This window comes from Anopheles maculipalpis, chromosome 2RL (genome assembly GCF_943734695.1).
Source record: "Anopheles maculipalpis chromosome 2RL, idAnoMacuDA_375_x, whole genome shotgun sequence".
Taxonomy (NCBI): domain Eukaryota; kingdom Metazoa; phylum Arthropoda; class Insecta; order Diptera; family Culicidae; genus Anopheles; species Anopheles maculipalpis.
In genome coordinates, this window is record NC_064871.1 from 53,739,096 (window position 1) to 53,761,519 (window position 22,424).

At 40.4% G+C, this 22,424-nt stretch overlaps 1 protein-coding gene across 1 annotated transcript in view; it reads left to right on the forward strand.

The window, feature by feature from the left end:
- LOC126559783 (dopamine D2-like receptor) overlaps window positions 1-22,424 on the forward strand; it is a 117,508-nt gene that overhangs the window by 81,752 nt on the left and 13,332 nt on the right. The window contains exons 3-4 of the mRNA XM_050215957.1: window positions 1,393-1,502; window positions 18,309-18,561. Coding sequence (XP_050071914.1) covers window positions 1,393-1,502; window positions 18,309-18,561 — 363 coding nt within the window. The remainder of the gene's footprint in view (window positions 1-1,392; window positions 1,503-18,308; window positions 18,562-22,424) is intronic.

Sequence of the window (22,424 nt, forward strand, 5' to 3'; positions counted from 1 at the left end):
CAGAATACTACAGAATACTACGTAACTACAGAATGATTTATTTTTGGTAATTTCTAAACAGAAACATTTATTTCCTCCTAGTACATTAAGCTTTTTTAGCAATCTAGTTCAGAAATCGCTGATAATATGCTCAATACCAGTTCTATCTGGAAGACTTCACTCGTATCAGAAACCAACAAAAGCATATATCTTCATTTCACATCTCATGTATCACAATATGCCGGATTGAATTGGTTGAGCAAGTAACGAATTGATTTTTCAAGCTGCATAAAAACTTGTAAGCCATTTATGAGTGACGGTGCTTTAGTGATAAGGATTTTTGCTTTTCATCGCAAGTACTCTTGCCAAGTTTTTGTTTTCATCGTCTTTTCTTTGCTTCCTTAAACAAGTGTGTTTGTTACCGGAAAGGATATTAAGACGTAATTTTTGTTTGTTCCGGACCGGAACACGTTAGTCATTAGCAGGAGCACTTTCAACATCAGACAGCTCTAGCACAGTGTTAGAAACCCGTGACCAGAGTTGACCAGGGTCTAGGCATGAAAATTTGGACGCAAAATCAGTTCACAGCAACAACGTCAACCCACACACGCTGCCAGGCGCTCTGCAGTCGGCAACCCCGGACATTAATTTCCTATCAATTCCCTCAGGGCGCGGTGGTGGATAAACCAAGCGCTGGAAGAGTACACGTCCACCCCTTAGGTCTGTCGTCCGCAGTTCTTAACGCAATGAGGCGACTCAGAACAAAAGTGGCTTGGCCAGGAACGTGACGAGAAAGCACAAACAAAGCACAGCAGCAGCAGCAGAGGCGTCGCTGCAGTCAAATTCGTCAGCCGAAAAGCATCGTCGTCAGCAGGCGGCATCGTTGCAGTGTTGAGAGGTTGGAAGGGGGTTGTCGGAAGTCTATAATTACTTTCCGCTGCTGACAGATAGCTCCCATATTCTCGCCGTGTGAATCAGGCCTACGTCCCAGTGAGGCGTCAGGAGGCCCCAGACGGATCGATTGGAACCTTCCATTTTGCGGGTGCCGAAAACCCCTAAAATGAACTTTGCATAAAACATTCATTCCTTTGCACTCGACCGTAGAGCTGCTTCTTTTGCTTTCTTGCGAGGCGCTTTAGAGAGGCCGGCCTTCGAAGTGCTCTCCAGAGCATACTGCTGTGGGAAATGGGACAGTTTTCGAGAGGTGGACCGAGGAGACCATTTTTTGCCTGCCTGCCTCAACCATAAAATTTACTTTTAAGAGCCCATTTAGCCATTCATGTGCCCTGATTTATTTTACATGGGATTGGTGGGTGCTTTTCTTTTTGGTTTTTGCTCATCGACACTTTTCACGAAATTTATTTCTTCGCCCTAACTAATGCTAGCCCCATTTCTCTTTCTCATCTCTCTTAGGTGAATGGTGCATGGACGTTGCCAAATTTTGCTTGTGATTTCTACATAGCTATGGATGTGATATGCTCAACTTCGTCTATATTTAATTTAGTTGCAATATCAATAGACAGGTAAGTACGAAGAAGAGCTAGCGTACGTTAAGCATATTGATTTTCTAAGCTTTTCCTAACAAATATAAGAGCCAGATTGATACTTCAGTTCGTGTAGGAACAGTGAGTGATGAAAAACGACCAATAAAGTGCCATGAAAGTATTCCGAAATTGGGGTCCTTCAATATGAAAGCTCTTTTATATTTTTTGAGCCAACTCACAAGTAATCTAGGGTGCTTGATCAGAAGTATGCTCTACATTGTTCTAAATTCCCCATCTGAAGAAATTCGGCTTAGAATAAACTTCCTCTTTTAAGATGTTAATCGTAGGAAGTAGTTTTCAAAAATTATTTTACTGGATCTTTTGTACAAAACTATGAAATTCTATTTGAACTTGTACACTTAACAACATTGTAAAAAAGCTCGAGTGTGGAAAATCAACAACTTCATTCTAATGTTATATTAACTTTTGTTCATCTTCATCATAATAAGTTTGATGAAAATTGTACATACTAACCTCAAACTTTAGCTCGATTGAGCAGTTTTTGGTTTTGAATCTATAATGAACAACGGATTTCAAGTTTAATTAAATCCATTCGCATGCTAAACTCAATCTGGAATAAATTTCAAATCTAATAATTGGTAATAGATTCGGGCAGATTACAATTTCGCTATCCGTAAACATTCGTTGATGGATAATGCAAACCATCGGATCTGGCACATCCAAACTGAAAGTATTGATTTAACTAAGCTCAGAAAATCCGTCCCGTTCAATGTTATTGTGGAATCCAATGCTGCTGCCACACGAGCAATGAGAAAATTGGAAATAAAATAACCTTGCCTACTGGTTACCTACCGATTTTCCCAATGTATAAAATAGTTCTTTAGTGAGAGGAATGTCCGGGTGGCTAGTGAAAGAGACGGTGGCGAGGTAATTGAAAGGTAAATGCTTATTTTGGAACATTCATTATTAAATAATTATCTTCGCTACCGCTTTGCCCGAGGCAATGGTCAGTAGCATACACAACCGTGGTCATTATGCCGGCAAAACGGTCCCTGGTGCGATAACGGGATGCAATTTCGTTGAATTTAACCTATTTCAATTTTACCTGAAAGCAGCATGTTCAAGTTTGAGCATAAACATTGAACAATCTATTTGAACTATTTTGTGTAATTAAAATATTTTTGGTTTTGCCATTGAATCTGAACTCGTGCACTGTGCCAGTGAGCTTCGAATCGTTTATATTTTTTTTAGTAAATATTTCAGTATAACGGTTTACCATAATTTTGTCAATATAAGTCATAAAAACGAAGTAAAAAATTCTTACAAATTTAGAATTTACCAACAAATTTACAAAATATTGTAGTGTTTCGAACAAAATGATTGAATGCCAGTTAATAAGATTTGAAAAGAGTTGTCCATCAGCTGTATTTGCGTTTTTCAATTTAGTTGCATTGTGTTTTAAAAACGTGTCCAGAATTAGAGTTTTCAATACTTGAAATCTCAAATTCTTCGTTTGCCTTTATAGATGTACGGAAAAAACAGAAAATAAATCGGAGTCGTAGCAAATATAAAAGAAGGTTCACATGCTATTAAGAACTGTTTTGCGTGTTGAAAAAAGGGAATTATTACATTGAAAGCCTGATAAAGGTTTACAAAATACCGAAAACAAAACAAAGTTCAGCTGAAAAAAAAAATTACAAACTTGATAATCCTTATGAATTCGCAAGCTTTTGGTGTGATGTACGAACTAAATCTAATCAATTTCCCAATTTGCTGTTTAAAAGAATAAGTGTGTAAGGGGTTTATGGGTTGAAAGGAAATCTTATCTGCTTTTTAAATTGACTATGAAAAACATCAATAGACAGTATAGAGGTTCTTGAAAGCTGCAAAGTCCATTTCAAAGTACAATATCCAAGAACGAAATTTATTTTCAACATTTTAACGCTTGCATAACGGTGGTTTTTCCACGTGTTGGGCTCCTGTATTAATTTTGTTGGCAATATTTTTAACAAAAACATAAAAAAGTGACTGGAGTAAACCTGGAATGCTGTTTGAGGCAGAGTAGAAATTAATTACGACCCAGAACTACAGTTGACTACGTATTCATAGTTGCAACAGGATGTTACTTGCAAGTGTGTAGAAAATATCGAATCGTCCAAAATTAAATACGATTGTATTATGTTTTTCTTTTGTTTTTGTCACAATTGTTTGCCTCAAGAGCTTTACAAAAAGACGATTGACTATAGGAGGAAGTAAAGGAATAAATACACCATAAACTAGATTTGTTTGGTTGGTTTATCATTTCCACAATGCATCTACGGATCGTTATTGTAAATGGTTGCTTATACGATAATGATAAAAGTTGTTATACCTTATCAGACACCGTTTCAATGGCTGATGAAGTGTTTTTGAAACATGAAAATAAAAAGGGGCATTTTTCTGTTTAGGAATTCAACCTTCAGCATTCTTTTATTGCAAAATTGTTATTGGGATATCTATACCTTCATATTGCGTTAGCTGACATTTCTCGCTCCAAAACCACGACGCACTAACACGGAGAACTGTTATTTCATACAAGTATCCTTTCCCTTTACGTCATCCATGATCGCGATGCCCAGAATGGCTCTTAGCAGCAAAACAAGCATGTATGCGGTGCGTACTTTCATTATCATATTTAATTTGAATATTTCGACAGTTATCGGTATCGACCAAAGGATATGGCCTGACTTGGAACTGCAGTAAAACCGGGCACGAGCAGAACCACATCGGAAGGGTTCAGTTTTAAAATGCAGCTCGTGTTTTCGCAAAAGGGATAGCTCAACATATTATCAGCCTCAGCCTGCAGCCGCGTTCGCATGTAATGACACATGGGGCACATATGAGCGCAAATGTTTGCACGAACGACCGAACGATGCTGTGGGCTTTGCGCGGTTTATGGGAGGAAAATTTAATTTAAAATTTGTATTAAAATGTTAAACAATATCCGATCAGCACGTCGCCGTGCCATTGTCGATATTAAGGTCGCGTTAAGGGTAGTACGATCGCAGCAGCGTTCGTGAGGGTTCAAGTGCCGGGCAATTGTTTTGTATCATGTTTGTAACGGTTTATCGATGAACAAAACCACTCATGTAAAGGCTCATGTAATGCCAGCTGGTAACATCTTGGTTTGAAGCTTCGACACTTGTGTACGCCAAAATGCAGGCAATGTGCATTACGGCACATAGGACGAGATGAACTATGAACTACGGTGAACATTACTGGAAGATGAACTAGTTAGAGTAAGATAGCGTAAGTTAGCATTGCGTAACTGTTGCCACTGAAGCCTCGGCGTGATATCATCATCAAAAATATTCAGAAAGCGTAATCAGTAATTGCACTGCAATAGAATCTTTACAATTTAATAGTAGGATACTTGAAAAACACTACTTTGCTTGGGAGTAGTAGCAGATGAAAGTACGTTAGGACCTTCATAGCAATGTCTCCAGGCCCTTCTTCAGAGTGAAAATAAAAACAAAAAAACAAAAGACTTTTGACTACAACCATCACTTGGGCAAAAATGTTTTTAATATTTTTTTATATGATTCAAGAAGCCAGTTCTTTACATTTTAATAATTCTTGGAAGACGAGCCCACATGTATGAAAAGATTCCTTCAGCGCACATCGGCGATTAGGATGTTTAGACCTGCATAAATTTTCAAACTTCTACTTTCTACTTTCTTCTCTTACTTACTAACGTACGGTAAGAGTTTTTTTTGCAGACATCAAGGATCAGATTTGAAATTAAGTCGAATCCTTGCGACAATGATGAAACAATCTTCAATATTTTATTCCAAGTAAATAGTTGTTAGCACTACATTACCGAAATTATTAGCACTGATTAGCTTAGTGAATGCTCCAGAAATAAAAATGCAACGTAAATTCTCGTTGTTCTGATCATATACATCTTTACTTTCAAGCAAAGGCCACCTCCATGTTTAATCATTGTGTCGAAAAAAAAGGACTGCTCAAGTGGAGACCATACGTCCTGTTTTAATCTGATTAACATCAGGTATGGTGTGACTATAAACACCACAGCTTATGTCAAAAATTACAACACTTTACATCCACACGGCCTGGCTCAGGCCACAATCACAAGCAATGTTACGGAGCGTTAATGCGTTGCGGAAGCAGCAAAAACGAGCTCATTATTTTCGTCACCAAAAAGGCGTATCGAATAATGTTTTTATTTCCTGCCCCCCGCATTCTGCAGAGCGCCACTGTCAATAGGTCATCCGGAACATGATGTAATTATGCAGTTCTTATTGCAGCTTCTCACTTGCTACCGTTCATCACACTACGGATCGAGCACACATTACGTTACAATCAATCAATGAGCTAATTTCCTGTAAAGCTGCTCGCTTTGCTGACTGCACACCAATTTCCATTGCTCAAATCGTTCGGAAACCGTAACCAGAACTTTCTTCGAGCAGAAGGGCAAGGATGTTTTTAACATTTAAAATACTCATGTTGGTTGGCTGTTGTTTTCCTTTGGTACCGTTTGTTGCCTCACATCTATTAAAACTAGCAACAGCACTCTGTTATTATCGTACAGTGCTGGTGCCCTTTTGTTGCATTGTAGCAGTTTTCCAAACCCGAACCACAACACTCCCGGGTGTGAGTTTGTATTTAATTAACCTTTCCGCCTGTTCCACGGTGAGCGATGAGGTGCCGATCCCCACCGAGCTGAGTCAACATTTGCCATTTTCATCTCAAAACAACTATCCCGCTGGTGCATTGGTTAGCTGTCGACGCTGGCGCTAGGTCAGCGGAAAAAGAGGTGGAGAAACGTGGGGTAGAACCAGAAAAAAAAGGGTTCCAATCAGCTGCATCACCTCCGGGAGTTTGCCAGACCTTAAGGGATGAAATTCAATTTCATTCACCCGGCCTTTGAAAACCCGGCCTTCCCAGAACACAGACCTGCAACGCGCGTTTCCTCACACACACACACACACACACACACACACACACACACACACACACACACACACACACACACACCAATCTAATGGTGCAGATAAAGGTATGCAAATGGTGTCATAAAGTAGGGTGGAACTGCACCACTGCTGCTATGTTTTTCGCATGCCAGTGTTGCCGATGATTCTGCTGGTGAGGAACTATCAAACGAAAATAACAACTACGAAAAACTAACTAACGAAAAACAAACAACTACCAGCATCAGCATCTGTGAGCAAAGGTCAACGGTGTGAATGGTTTCCAGCATGCGGAACGGCTGTGGAACTCATCTGCTACTGGCGACACATAAACAACCGGTGATCACTGTGAGGCACCGTTATAGCACATTGAAGGGTTTTGCTTTTCTTTTATCTTTTTATGCAGTAAAAATTTCCATTAATTTGCGTTCAGATGACTGCTCGCCACCATTTGTTGTCATGTTGCGTTCTGTTGGTAGAAACTGATGCTCACTGTAGTTACACTGTGTGAATCTACGGTGAAACAAGTAGTTTATTGTTGAATAGATTCAAATTGGAGTGTCACTCAATTAGTATTATTTTTGATGAGAATAGTTTACATTCGTTGGTTAAAAGTCCCATATGAAGCACAAATCAATTATGGTTTTGTCATGAACCATGAAATAAGAGAAAAAATCAAAAATATTAGTTACTTACATATCAGGCACCTGCGGTCTTGGACTGCCGCAGCATATTCCGGAACCGCTCACGGTCCCGCGCCGTCGTCCGCTAATCCGTTATCCCGACCTTGATGGCGGATGATTCCACGCAATCCTCACACCTTAATCTGGGCCTACCACGCCTATTCTGTCCGTGTGGACGGCCTAAAAGGACTTACAGAACTGGGTCGTCCGGTGCCATGCGTATAACATGGCCAGCCCATCGGAACCTGGCGAGCCTAATTCGCTGCGCGACCGTGAGGTCGTCATACAGTCCGTACAGCTCGTCGTTGTAGCGGCTCCTCCATTGTCCTTCCACACATACGGGGCCAGCAATCCTTCTGAGCATCTTCCTCTAGAACGCGGCTAAGAGGGCTTCGTCTGTTTTGAACAGGCTCCATGTCTCAGAGGCGTATGTGAGTACTGGGACTTTAAGGTACGATACAGTCCCAGCTTCAACCGTCGCGACAGGTTTTTTGAGATGAGATGTTTCCTCAGGCTGTAGAATGACCGCCAGCATTCTAACGCGCATTTCCGTCTCTATACTGTTTTCGCTGCTGACTTTTGACCCGAGATAGGTGAAGTTGTGGACGACTTCAAATATGCGATCACTTATCCGTACATCACCTCTGCGTAGTTCCGGATTTCTTAGGGCCGCTGATGGTTCCACCATCACTTTAGTCTTTGCTTCGTTAATCTGCAACCTGAGGTTTTCTGTCGCCTACTCGATCCTTTGGTAGGTCTCTGCTACCTGGGAGAGCCGCAGACCGATGAAGTCTATATCATTAGCGTATGCCAGGATCTGGATTGACTTGTAGAAGATGGTTCCCGAAGGCTCCACCTCCGAGTCACCCTAGATGGCCTTCTCTAACCAAGTTGAATAGGAGACAGATGAGTCCATCAAAGCAAAGGACCTTGAGAGTTTTCCATCCACCTTCACCTTGTTCATGGTCATTTGAACAAGCCTGATCAGTTTGGCCGGGATTCCAAAGGAGCTCATGACCTCGTAGAGTTTTACCCTGACTATGCTATCATATGCGGCATATGATCTTAAAAAATATGAAGAGGTTCTTAAAATCTATGAAGAGATGGTACTTGTTCAACTGCTGTTCAACCATCTTCTCTAAGATTTGCCGCATGGTGAAGATCTGGGTGGTGGTAGAATTTCCGTTTCAGAATCCTCTTTGATAGTGTCAATGAGAGGTTGAACAATATTAGTTCACGGAAATTATTGGTACCCGCTAAAGAAATAGAAATTTTTAAATCGTTATTTGCTCAATACGAAACAGTTTGTAGAGAATTTTACGAAGAAAATTAAATACCAAGCGATAAACATCCGATGGCTAAAAGGAAGAATAATTTAAATAGACATTCTTTCACATCCAGCAATCTTTAATTTTGTTGATGGAATGATCATAGAAAAGGAATTTACTTAATCAGTCAGTGTCTAGTTTAATGTAGGTTAATTACTTAATTAATTAATGGATTAATTAGGGGTCGGCTCGGTGGTATAGGCGACAGCGACGCCGGTCTTCAAACGGCAGGACCGGGGTTCAAATCCCATCCGGACTGTCCCCCTGTCGTTTGAATCGACTAACCAACTACGTGGTATGGCCAGTCTAGAAAGCCATTTCGATGGCCGGCATGACCTTAGAGGTTGTTACGTCAAGAAGAAGAAGAAGAATTAATGGAGAAGATTAATAGGTTATATGGTTATTAAAGCGGTTTTGACTGTCAAGGGTTCTACGAATCTCAGTGTCGAATCGAAGTGTCTATGATTTCTTTCAAGATATAGAGATTTAACTTAAGAGTAAAGTAGAGAAATCTGTATAATTCATGAAATCTTAACAGTTTTCTGTATGACAACAATTGATAGCAGGTGAACATAATCGAAGGAAAGTAGGAATCAACTGAGCGATTAGGTAGAAAAATGCTTTGATAGCGAGATGATAGTTGATTTGTTTGAGTAATGCGCCCCTGAATATGCAATGGGAAACAGTACAAGGGACAGGAATGCCATTGTAGCTCCTTTATTTCTAACATACATACAAGCATTTCTACTGCAAAACTTGTTAAACAATATTACCTGTGTAGCAACTATGCCATCGTTGCAGCGTATAACAACTGCACCAATTGTAGCATCAGACCCAGATGCATGTTTAGACGTGTAAATGTAAAAGCTACATCGGTTGAGAAAGATTAGCAGTAACAACTATGAATTTTATCGCAACAGCATGAGTAAATTTCGTGAGCATATTTAGTGAGTATATCGACAAGGTGCTATTAGAGAACGTCTTACTATTTTCCTCATTGCAAGAATAAAATCTACACACTTTTTAATTTTTTATTTATTAATTTTAAGTATGACGGTTTGCGCTGTATTGTCAACACTGCATGTGATGACAATGTGTATAAACTAGATTAACGGGGAATTTCCTCCCTGTTTTTTTGTCTTATCCCGGGCATGCTCGGTTGAGGGTGAGGGTTGAGTGAGTGGTTGATGTCCTGGTCTATATTGGTTGTTGTTGGTAGATGTATTTGGTGATCCGATAGTTTTGGTGCGGCTTTTCTATGGATGATGGTTGAATATTTTCAGTTTGGCTATCTTGGTGACCTTATGATATTCGTGTCTGGACTGTAACAAAACAGAGCAATCCGGCAGTGACATTCCAAGCTCGCTGTGCAAGAGCAAGCAAGCTCGTGCAAGAGCGACTCGAGAATGAACCCGCAACCCAACGCCAACGCTGTCAAACTAGTTGCGTCAAAGCTGGCCTGGTGTAGAGAACCCTGTACTATGGGATACGCTTTGCTCCTTTTTACGGTAGTGCAGTAACCGTCTACGAGTAATGTTTAGCCGTCAACGTATAACCCGTGGCACTACAAAAAACACATAATACAAAGACAACACAACATGTAAAAGAAAAAGGATTGTCGGATTGGGAGGAAGATGGGGATTCGGAATCACAGGACAAGACCGTCGTCTCTGGCGAATCGGTACATGATCCTCATGTACGGGAGGTCACAGGTAGCCACCACTTCTCTAATTTTAGTACCCGGTCGGCTGCCGATATTCTCGACTGCGCTCAACAAGGCGGGTCTTGCGGTTTCAAATTCCACGCAGGACCACAGAAGGTGATCCACATCGTGGAATCCGTCACCGCAGCCACACACTTTTGTCTGAGCCAAAGTTATACGCTGTAGATGAGCATTCAACGCAAAATGATTCGACATCTACCGAGAGATCGAGTAAAGGAAACGCCCGAGTTCATCCGCCTCCTACATGCTCTGCCAGCGAGACAGGAAAAGTCGCTGAGAGAAAGGAAGGAACTCCTGGCCCGAGATAAGTCGTTCGTAAAAAGCGCCTTCTTGGACGCCTGTTTTGGCCAGTGAGTCAGCCTTCTCATTGCCGGGAATTCCACAATGAGAAGGGACCCAAATTAGCGAGATCCTAAATGCCTTATCGAACATTGAGCCAAGCAGTTAAATGATTTTTATGGTGAGGAAGTCCAGACTCTTAACAGCCTTCGGAGATCTTAGACCAGAGCTTTAGAGCACTAAAGCTATCAGTGAAGATGAAGTGCTGGTCCGAAGGTCTCGCTGCTATCATCGATAGTGCGTAAAATATTGCGACTAGCTCTGCGGTGTAAACACTACATGGCTGCCTCAATTTGAAAAAGCTTCGGTGGACTCGCTAAAAACACCGAAGCCAGTGGCCTCCTCAGAGGATGATCCATCAGTGTAGTACTGGCTTATTTGGTCTAAATGACAATACTTGTTCATGAAAATACCCGGAACTACCCTCAGGCGAAGATCATTCGGTATGATCTTAATTTCCTCGTGCAATGAGGAATCTGTTATTAAAATGGAACTGTAGTTCTCAGGAAGGGCAGCACGATTTAATGCCGGGGAGCGCTAGCATGCACTTGGAGGGCAACAAAATCTTCGTAGATCTTTAAGATTTTGCTCTTAGAACCTGTCTCTAGAAGCGTTTCAAAATTTTCTATTATCAAGGGATTTGATATTGAACAAAGGATTAGAAGGCGAAGCGATAGCATTTCAAAACGCTGTTTGAGTGGCATCACTCCGATCATCACTTCTAGGGACATGTTGTGTGTAGATTTCATGCTCCCTAGTGCGAGTCTAAAACAGCGGTATTGGATCAACGTATTGGATGCCCAATTGAAGCATACGCTTCCATATTCCAATACGGAGAGTTCCATTGTCTTATACAGTCTCAGGACGTATGATGGGTGTCCCATCAGAATCCTGTGACTGTCCTTAGAAAGTTAGAAACCTACATACTATTCAGAAATATTTTTAAGCAGTTCAAACCTTCTGTGAAGCATTTCTTTTGGTCAATACTCGAATCTGTTCGTTGGACTACAAAACATTGTTTGAAGATTGTTGTCGTGGAATTTGTTTTCAAACGATATCATTTATTGTGCCAGTGAAAGCCAAAATTTTAAGTTTAAAGATTCTCATCTCTTGAATCTGTAATCAAGCATCTGTTCCATTCGACATTGGAAATAAAAGTAGCCAGTGAAATAAAAACGGTCGTCCGGCAATTGTGCCTAAAATGACTTGCAGAAAACTCGAGAACTCGACAAATGCAGGAATTCAAGACTTCCAAGACCGTAACGTCTTTTTCAGATGATCCCCATGCAAACTGTGACTGTTTGAAATTACCTTTTAGTATAAGCAGATCAATTGCGTATTAAGATCTCGTACATAAAAGCGTACAGTAGAACTTGTCTATGATGTGTTACTGGCGAGATGAATTTTTTCTCATGTTGATAATTTTTGAAACTTGCAATCATTAACTTGCTCATGCAAACTTAAAAATATTTGTAATTGCACAGCCTCTAACACACGGCAGAAAAGAAGGAATGAATTAATGGTATGGTTCACTGACCACAAAATTGTTTTGCAACATTCCACCAAAGTGCCATCAAAAGCTTCAGTTTGTTTGTTTAACAAATGTGAAAAACATGTCATAAAGGCAAAACGGCAATTGGATATAAAACTTTCCACAACCCACTCGACAGGCAGGTTGTAGATGAAATAAAAATGCATTCCATACCTTCACATCGTTCGTGGTTATGTTTGCTGGCTTGTTACTGGCACGAGCGGCTCGCAGGCACATGACAAAGCCCATAAAATACTCCCCTGGAGTGGAAATGGGGCAACATAAAGATCGAAATAATATTTTTCCCGCCCGAGCTTTTCGCTCATAGCTTGAGGAGGTCGAGTCGAGATAAATCGGGCTAATTGAAATCATTCCCCCCGTTCCAGGCTCGTGCAGACCGAGCGGGGCACACCAATCCCTCGGTGGGTTCTGCAAAATGTCACGACTTGTCAAAGCTATTGCTACAATGCTGCATAATCCTACTCCACTCTTCTCTCGAGCCCGCCGCTGTCACTTCCCTTGTTGCATGTACGTCACTACCGATTGTCACAGTTAAAAATGCCACAAAAAAGGGCGTTACCGTGATTCGAGTGCTTGCAGCACCAAACCGGTGCTGGGATGCAGCTGTGCCATGGGAGGATTCGCTCGTAAAAGTTACAGATTATGCTGATTTTGAAACAAAATCGTGCTGCACGAGCGAACTAAGGATGAACGTGGCAGCAACAGCAGCATCGTGTACTATTTGTAAATAAATTTTGTTGCATTTTTATCTCCACCGCGGATGGTTGCATGCATTTATTTGTTTCTTGTTTCGTTTTTTCGGACCAAATCTCCCACCGGGAGCTGCTTCTGTCCCTTGTTTTGTCCTGTTTGGAATTTGTTTTAGTCGTCGACGAGCACGAGCAGCACCGAAACTTTGAGCAGAGGCTGTCAAATGCAAAACATAAACGCTTTCCTACCACCTTCAATGCTGCTGGGCAGCACCCAATCTCGCGAATGAACAGATGGAAATGAACTTTTAAAATAAGCTTGCCAACACCGTGGCCCATTCTTTATATCCTTTTTATGCAGTACTCCTACTGCAGACTTAGAATCGTTGCAACCAGCTTCGAATAGCAGACATGCACTCGGAACAGTTCATCTGGGTCCTTTGTATTGCTAGGTTAGGTATTTGATGTGTTTACTTTTGTAACGGAATACTTGCCACTCACGCTCCTATGTACAGTCTTCAGCCTGTGCATGGTAAAAGCAAACTAGTAATAATCTATCCATAACAATAGTACAGCAGAACGATAAAATTTACGATGACGCTAAAGAAGATTTGGCGATTGAAAGAATAGGTCAACAAATTGTATTTCAGCTTGCATGGTTTAATCAATGTGCAATCCTTAAACATCGGCTCTAACTGAAGAAATAAAAGATCAACGATTTCAATGATTTTTTTTTTTATTTTTATGATGTAGGACGGCCAGGCAGTACAGCTAAATGTGACTTTTTATTCACACAGAAAAACAGAAAGACGATAAATATTCCGATACACACTTCCATACTGATTTTCAAGAGTTTTTGCTCCATCCACACGAAAAATATTAAACCAAATGAATTGTAAACAGATGATAATCAAACAACCAGTTTGTGGCTATATTAAGAAGCATTTTTCAAAATAACTTCTTTTGAGAACGATGTAGAACCGTCAGCTAATTTGTGAAATAAGTCCGAAGAATATATTTCTATTAGAAGATTGGACGCTTAAACAATTTTACATCATGCACGTTAAGACGGATGTGAGATATTCAGTTCGTGCGGGTGGTTGGGCGTAATTCACAGAGTACCCTTGGAGGAAAACAAGTGATCCTGGTGCCGTTTCGTTTGCAATTGTTTATTCTTATATCCTAGAGAACATTCTTACATGGTTCATCTTATAATCCATTATTGCGCCAAAAAGAGACGAATGCAGTCTCAGAGACTCAAAGCCACTATAAATAAAAATTAAAAAAATTACTGCGTCAAGTCTTTGATCGCATGATCCTTAGCCGAGGAGACAATGACCTAATTTACTAAACTTAATATGTTTCCTTTTCAGGATGCCCTTTAATTGCATGTAAATTTCCTACAAAGGGATACTTTACAAAACTCTCATTTCTGTTTTTATTTTTTTCTGATACAATGATGATTAAGTATTCTTCTATTAGGTATTGAATAAATCAATCAATTGCAACGAATGATAACATCATGACTCGGGGCACTAACTATTTCATAGGGAAGCGTACTAAAACCTCTCTTGCACAATTGTTACACCGCTGATGTCACAAGCTTAAAACAACGCACTCATCTGTCGCCTAAGGTGCAGATGTTACGGCTTTCACATAGGCAGAATCACCGGGCTTACATACGTGCAGGAGTCCAAATTCAATCCGGATCAAGGTAGTGAGGACTACCTACGAAGTATCTACAGGTCTAGCAAGCCTTTTTGTGCCTGTCAATAAATGACATTCAACCAAGAAGAAAACGTTAGCAATCTAACCTCCTAAAACGCGTTGACAGTTAAATTAAATATCCGTACGACGTATGTTTTTTTTTTCTTCTCCGTTTATTTATAGAAGCTTTGAGTCTTAGAGACTAGATTTGCCTCTCTACTGTATAAATAAGTGGTATAATCGGAGTCGACGGAGGCGGAGTCAACCATTGTTGGCAAGCTGATCGGCTTTTTCGTTGCCATGAATTTCGGAGTGACCCAGAATTCAACATAAAACGATTTTGGGTGAGGAAGGGATGTCTTCAAGGCGTTGAATATGGGGGTCTTTGGAAGTGCCATGTTCCAAGGCAGCCAAAACACTAACACTGTGGGTAAAGTCGGTTACTTATGATTGCAAGCTTATTTTCGCAAGAAAGTTGTTGTTTACACAACGCCAGTGACAGCGACCAGGAAACCGACAGGACGATCGGTTTCGTTAAGTTTCCCCATGCTTCAGACAGTGAGTGCCAGAGGCACTCAACCAATTATTATAAATACCGGCACGAATAATAAATTCACTCTCTTCCGTATTAATCCACCAAACGAAATGGTAATTATTTGCAGCGTCCTTCCGAAATTCACAATTCTGTTCAGTTGTTTTTCTTTTGGTTGAACCAATAATGAGACATAATGAGTTGATACCATACAAACGGACCCATTGATACAAATATATCATATGGGTTATAATTTTGAATTGCTTTTGAAAAACATCTGCGAAGCAATCAACAACTGGTTCGATGAACAGTTTTACGAGTGTATGCTTTATTTCCTTTTATTTCATTCATTTTATATGATAATTAGCATTTCTGTTTAGTTACAATATTGTTATCTCAAAATCTCTAGTCTAGTTTAGTCTATCTAGTTTTATTCCATTAATGTTCAATGAAAAAAAAAATATAAGAACTGGCCGCTGACGTATGACTGGATATAACAAAAGCATTCCCTGAATAATCGGAATGTATTCATTAAAGAAAAATGTCTTTAATTTAATTATGACATTAATCCTGTGGTTAGCATTATCGACAAAAGATAACCTTTACATGGACCTTTACAAAAAAGTTGAATTCTTAAACTGAATTGTAAATGACCTTTTTTGTCAAATGTATATACTATCTTCATCACGTTATCACGCAGTACCTTCCATGATGCCAAAACTAACAGATCCTGGCTGGACGTGTAGACCATGCCAGCTAAATAAATCAATCGGTCAACTTGATTAAAAACCCACCTACTACAACCAGGAACCAGCCCATCAGTCCCGTTCCCCTGGTAGCCGTCTAGAGCCTGTACATGTTTTGTTGTCTCTCTCTCTCTCTGCTAGAAATTACAACTTTTGCCGGCAGGTGATTGATGACTGCGTACACACGGTAGCTTAACAAAGCATCCTTTTGGAACGCCGGTACGAACACCTTGAATAAAAATGTGGTTTGTATGAAAGAACTGCTTCAAAAAATACACACTCGAAGGATCACGATCCGTTTCACCTTTACCGAGCCGATAGTGTCTGAAGCGTGGTGACAAACAGACTGAACACCCACAGCAATCCATTCCGTACGAAGCTGTCGAGGCATCGGTTCGGTAGGATGCACCACAATTTTACGGAAGCCTAGCGGTTGTGAACAATTTACAAAAACCACTCTGGATCCGGCTTTCAACAAAAACCGATTCCTTCGTGAGTCGGGTAGCTGTAGTTGAACTAAGCGGTAAAACAGAACGCCCATCTGAACCGTTCCGAAGTCTGCCTACCAATTTGACCATAGTCTAGTGTTTGCCGAACGCTTTTGGGCAACCTATCATGAGACTTGGTGTTGGTTGAAGACTTGTCTTTTATCCAGGAAAAAGGATTATACCTCTGCTTATGCTAATCTGCCGACCGTACGACCCAAACGTGCGTTCGTAGCTTTACCTACCACTTGAAACAGCGGTTTCACAGCCATTCGTTGATAATGTCTGGAGAAAATAGAATTCCAATCATCATTGTATCGCAAGCATCCTGGTGCTTCAAGGCTTCATCGCTTTCGAAGCCAATTTGTCAGCCGTTCGTACAATGCCGCAGAGCACACACACACGACGAAGAAGTGTGGGTTCACCTTCATCGAATCATGAGCAAATATTGAGAATGTACATGCTTCATTCCATTTCACCATGGAACGATACGGCTGTGGACGGATGGCCCAACGCCAGCGGAACATATCTTTTGTTTATCTATGGTCATATGGTTGATATAATGGGTTTCGAAGTTATCGAACTGCCTAAAGGGCTCCCTCACGTGGTACAATTTGTGAACGATGTTTCATTTCGATAAGCATGATGCACGGTTTCTATAGAAAGTTGCAATCAATATTGGGCGCGTTTGAAGATGTGTTGTAACCGTACTTTTGCAGAACGTACATCTGACAGTTAGACCTGAAATGATGCGTTGATCAGAACGAGAACAAGAGAAACAACATAATGTAAACGTATGTCATATTAAGGCGGTAAGAAATGTTCGTCTTTCAGAATTATTGAGAGGTAAATTGAATGAATTGAATTCAATTATTAAAATAGGTCCTGACATAGATCTCTGGTGTAAAATTGCACAGGAAGTTCTGTGGAACATTGCCAACGATGCGATAGGTTTCTGTTTTGGATAAGCTTTACAGTATTGTTCTGAAAAATGGTATTACCATTCTACCGACCAAGAAGTACTCATTTTCTAAGAAAAACAGCCAGACAAATTAAAATGAGAATTTCAATTTAACAAGATGCTTTATTCAACTGGTACAAGATTGCAAGAAACCAGATAAAGCACGATTTGTGGCAAGATTCCGTGGAATAGCATTTCCTTTAAAATGGAGCCAATTTCTACATCGGAAACACGAATTGTAGAACACGGGAGGTGGGAGGCAGGGAGGGAGGGAGGGGGGGTGTAAGTGCATGTTAGAGGAGGGGTTGGTCGTCTGCTTAAAAGTTCTAGTAGTTGAACAATCAATTTGAAAACAGAATGATCTGATACGTAACAGTACGTGCCTTGCGCAACTGACGCCAACTGAAGGATGATCGATTCACTTGAACTGCAGATTGCTCTGGCTTCTGTCTGTTTGATAATTAAGGGCAGAGTCATTTTTCCATTTACTTCGTTTTTGTTACGATTTGCTTACGATTGCATGAAGATCTTCGGTCAGCATGCTCGTCTTTCGCTTTGTTAGTTTATGGGACACTTAAAATGATGACGCTGTAGTATCATTCTAATAAATTATGAAACTTTAATTGCACGTTAGACTCAGCGAGTAGCATGTCAAAAGCGTTGGATTGAGTCAGCAGCAAATATCCTGGAATTGACTCAAATACATTCCTGAGAAAGCAACAATATATCTTGGTTGCGCTCCACCTCGCCTTCTATTAAAACAAAAGCAGAATTAATGCTCTTCCAGAAGAATTATCTTCTTGGAATTAGGATTGTACTGTAATAAGCAATCAGCTCCTGATCAAGTGAGTGTTTTACAAGTAATGCTTTTTCCACATCCTTGAGAAGCTTTTGAACATTGAACATTTTGAACGGAACCACACTGAAAAGACGTTCCGGATGCTATTTGATGTAAGGTCCTGACGTTTCAAAGTGTATTAGTATCTGTAATCTGGACAAATGCATAAAATATGTAGAAATGATTATATGCTTATATACATTCAAACGTGATGAACTTTTAAAATGGCAATTATTCCTACCAATAATCTTGTTTTCATCTCTCATTCCAGATACATTGCGGTAACGCAGCCAATCAAGTACGCGAAGCATAAAAACAGCCGCCGAGTGTGTCTGACGATCCTGCTCGTGTGGGCAATATCGGCTGCGATCGGGTCACCGATAGTGCTGGGACTGAACAACACACAGGACCGATCGCCCGACCTCTGTGTGTTCTACAATACCGATTTTATAGTGTACTCGTCCCTAACTAGCTTTTATATCCCGTGTATCATAATGGTCTTTTTATACTGGAATATTTTTAAGGTAAGCAAGTTGTGAAGCTTTCATTTCTGTTGATGTACATTTCCAATTAGAGGCGCTTCCTATCTGTACCTCTTCCTCCATCAGATTGCAGCTTAATTTATAATCGGTTTAACGGGTTTATTCACCGCAACCCGGACAAACCATGACGATTCGACGGTGTTGTTTATAACTCTATTGACATTGCCATTCCTCAAGCAACACGCTGTTGCTACAGCGCACAAGCACCCAGCCGCTCACAAACAAAAACCTCCGCACGCTCGCCCATTTCATTTCCGTCCAACAACTGGCGAAAAAATAGCACAAAGAATTAAATTTCCAACAAACAAATAACTCTTGGGAGAATAAACCGGAAAAAGTCGCGACGCATACAAACACTCCATTTTCTACGGTACGATCTGTGGCCAGAACGTTCGCCCATCAGCCGCGAAGATAGCGCAAATGTGAAAATAACGGCAAACACAATTGACAGAGATAAACCACAACCGCACCGAACAGACGGTAGGCGTGTTTATTTGTTGGAAATTTTCGTTTGACTTTTTACTCACGTTTATCCCGATGGCTGAATGTTTTTCCAGAGTCAGTTTATTTTTTCGTTGCCGTGCTCCTTTCGCCGTTAAGCTGCAAGGATGTGTGTGTGTGTCAGGCATGGGTGCTGTTGACAAATAGATAGAGCAATACATTGCTATCGAGCATTAAACATAGCCAAAGTGAATGCTGGAAGCAACATGCTGCAGGCAGCTAGCACAAACAAATGAACTTTCCATCAGCAATATGACAGCCCAACACCAGGAACTTTCCAGCAGCTCCTAGGCCCATGGTGCGAAGTATGTAGGAGTGGTGGTGTGTGGTACTATCCTGCTACTATTATGCGCCAGTGTAAAACAGCTGGCAGGAATAAAAACAGCATAATAGTAAAGAAAAACCAAACACACACACACACACACACACACACACACACACACACACACATTCACTGCCACAAACACACATACAAATCATACATCATTTAGCCCAAGCACCAAGAAAACTTCTCACCGTCAAAGCGTAGCAAAGCGGAAATGGAAATTCACAGCAAAATGTTGCCGACAGCAGAAGAAGCTGGCTGTGTTGCTCCATTCGTGGTAATATGATTTCGTTTGGACATGAACAAAAAAAAAAAAAAAGGAACGCGAAGCATCTTGATGGCAGATCGTTATTGGTGCTGAGTGAACGCAAACTGTGAGGATAAAAAATGATTTTCAAAGAGCTGTTTGTCATAATTTATAAATCACAAGCACAGCATCGCACCGCGGGCTTTATACATCGTTTGCCTTTTGCATGTGGCAGGGTAGCAAAACAACAACAACAAAAACATTTTGAAAATATAACAAAACATCCGGAATGATTCATAGATTTTATTTTATGCTACGGCGTTCGTTGTGTGTGTGGAAAGATTGTAGGACTTTAAGGTGCATTGAAATAACTTTATTGCATTGCATCGGATTGTATCGGATTTACATTGCATAGCACATATAAAATTATCCGCTTAAAGACCCTCTAATGATTCTGATGAACTGAAGAAGGCTACGTTGGGTCGTGGAGTGTAGTTAAATGAATTTCGTCACATTGTGAGTAAGGCTCCAAAACTACTTGTGGTAAATGCTTTAATTTTAGCTAGGAAATTTTGTTGTCTGTCTCAACTTGTGTCATATACATGTAAAAAAGGAGATAAATACATATCGTAGAACGAATTTACGGGAGCATCCAATTTTATTTCACAATTTTCTTGTTCTACTGCTGATTCGCTAATGATACCTTTTTTAAAGCTTGTCATAGTTCTTTAAGCGCTCCTTCGATACAGGGTGATCCTGTCGTCTTCCCCAATTAAAATTTTTTCGTTTTACATACAATTCGAATAAATTAAAAGAAGGATATTTATGGTAATTACTCCAATCTATACCTTTTACGAATGGGAAAGATGACCTCACAGCATTAGACAGAAAATTCTTGTTAACTTTGTAAGCATAAAAGCCATGGGACAGGTCTTGACAGGACTTGTAGTTGGATGCAATTTTTCTCAATAATAATAATTTTTTTCGATATTTAGCAGTCATAGTAACGATTAGGCTTTCGATAATTTGTTTTGGTTTGGCTAATCAATTCTTGTATATTCTTTAGTTCTTTAGTACGTACGTATTTAATTCTGATGTACGAAAAGGTTACTTTTGGAGTTTGTACTTAAGATTCAGCTGTGAGACAAGTCGGCTATTAAAATGGATATAACTTGATGTAAAATAAGACATTCTATTTAAAAAAAAGATATTTTTTGTAAAAGTTAAAACGGCTTTCGATAGACGTCAGCAACAGCATCAACATTTATAGCTGTTTCGCACAAAGACAAAATTATATCTAAACTTGTGGAAACTAGTATCGGAAATGACTCTGTGCATGACGGAGAACCAGGGCAACGCTGCCAATTCCATAAGGAAATCTCATTATTGCTGAAGTCTAACCAATGAGGCCTTTTTGGGGATAATAAGCCGAGGACTCTCGATGAAGATCGTGAACTGCCAATACGAGGTCTCTGCCGTCACAAGTACTTAGGGAATCAAACATCTCTGAAAAAGCTTTAGACGAGAGGGTCTCTTCCATTACTAATTTTATTACTCTTTTAGTTACTAAAGTTTAGAAAACTTCGACAAGTCTTCTTTTAGAAGAAAGTTTTCTGTGAGTTAAATCCCATTGAACGATCAGGGCTTTGATGATCACCGACCTCATTGATTCCTGCCATAGTTTAAACAAATTTCCAATTATAGTGTCTTTCCCATAATTAGCTAGTTACTGTGAAGGCACAGGGTCATTAAAATCCGAAAGTTTTTTACGCACACGTTAGCTCGCTCTCCAGGATTGTACAACAAATACAAATCCACCTTTTCTTGGTTTAACGAACTTCTACTCTAGACTTGGTACCATGTAGTAGCATATTCAGCCCACACTTATAGTCACTGCTCTCAGACAGAATACGGCCAGAAAATTCTTCATGTTTAATTGTCTAATAATTAAGCAACTTTGTTTCTTTATGGCAGGAAACTAGTTTATGCGGTTTCCCCATTGTTTCGGGGTTTAAATAATTTCCTCGCAAATAACTGTTTGAATAACTATCACTCAAGCAGTATAGGCAATGAAGATAGTTTATGAATAATAAAATTTCAATTTAACCGACCTATCAGTGCACTAGCATATGTAAACTGTTTGTGAGAATGAAAAGCTAACTTACGAAGAAGGTTTAGCCCCGATGTCAAGCTACCGATTTAGCAGACCATGGCAAAACTTCCCAATCTTCAGCCTTCCAATTCACGCCCGGCATGTTGCATTGTCTGCTTGTGCCTGCACGATAAACGCCTTGGCTCATGATTTAGCCGTTCGTTTCGGTGTACAATATTTATGCCACAAACTTTGCCCGTCGACGGCGCGCCGGATTGAGTGGAGATGACTTGCGAACCAGCATCCTGTGGTGGTGATGGTGGTTTTCGTGTTACAGACCAGGAACGTCAAGCGGAAACGGAGCGAATAGTGCAGGCCGGAAGGTAGTTAAACATGTCAAACACGACAAATAGAACTTGCTCTCGCGCTTGTTGCTTTAATGAGCGGTAATGGTTGCGCTGGAAGAATTTCATTATCGCGTGCATTTGTTTTACGTTATGGTGGCAGCATGTCGCTGAAGGACGAGTGCTGCGATTTCATCATCGTGAAAGTTAGCACGCCAGATCCCGTGTGGTAGGGGCATCAGCAGCATATTGGTAGAACTTTTAATGGCAAAACTAGAACAAAGTTGTGCTCGCGTGTATCCGGTATTCGATGTGTACTACTATCGAGCGAAGCTT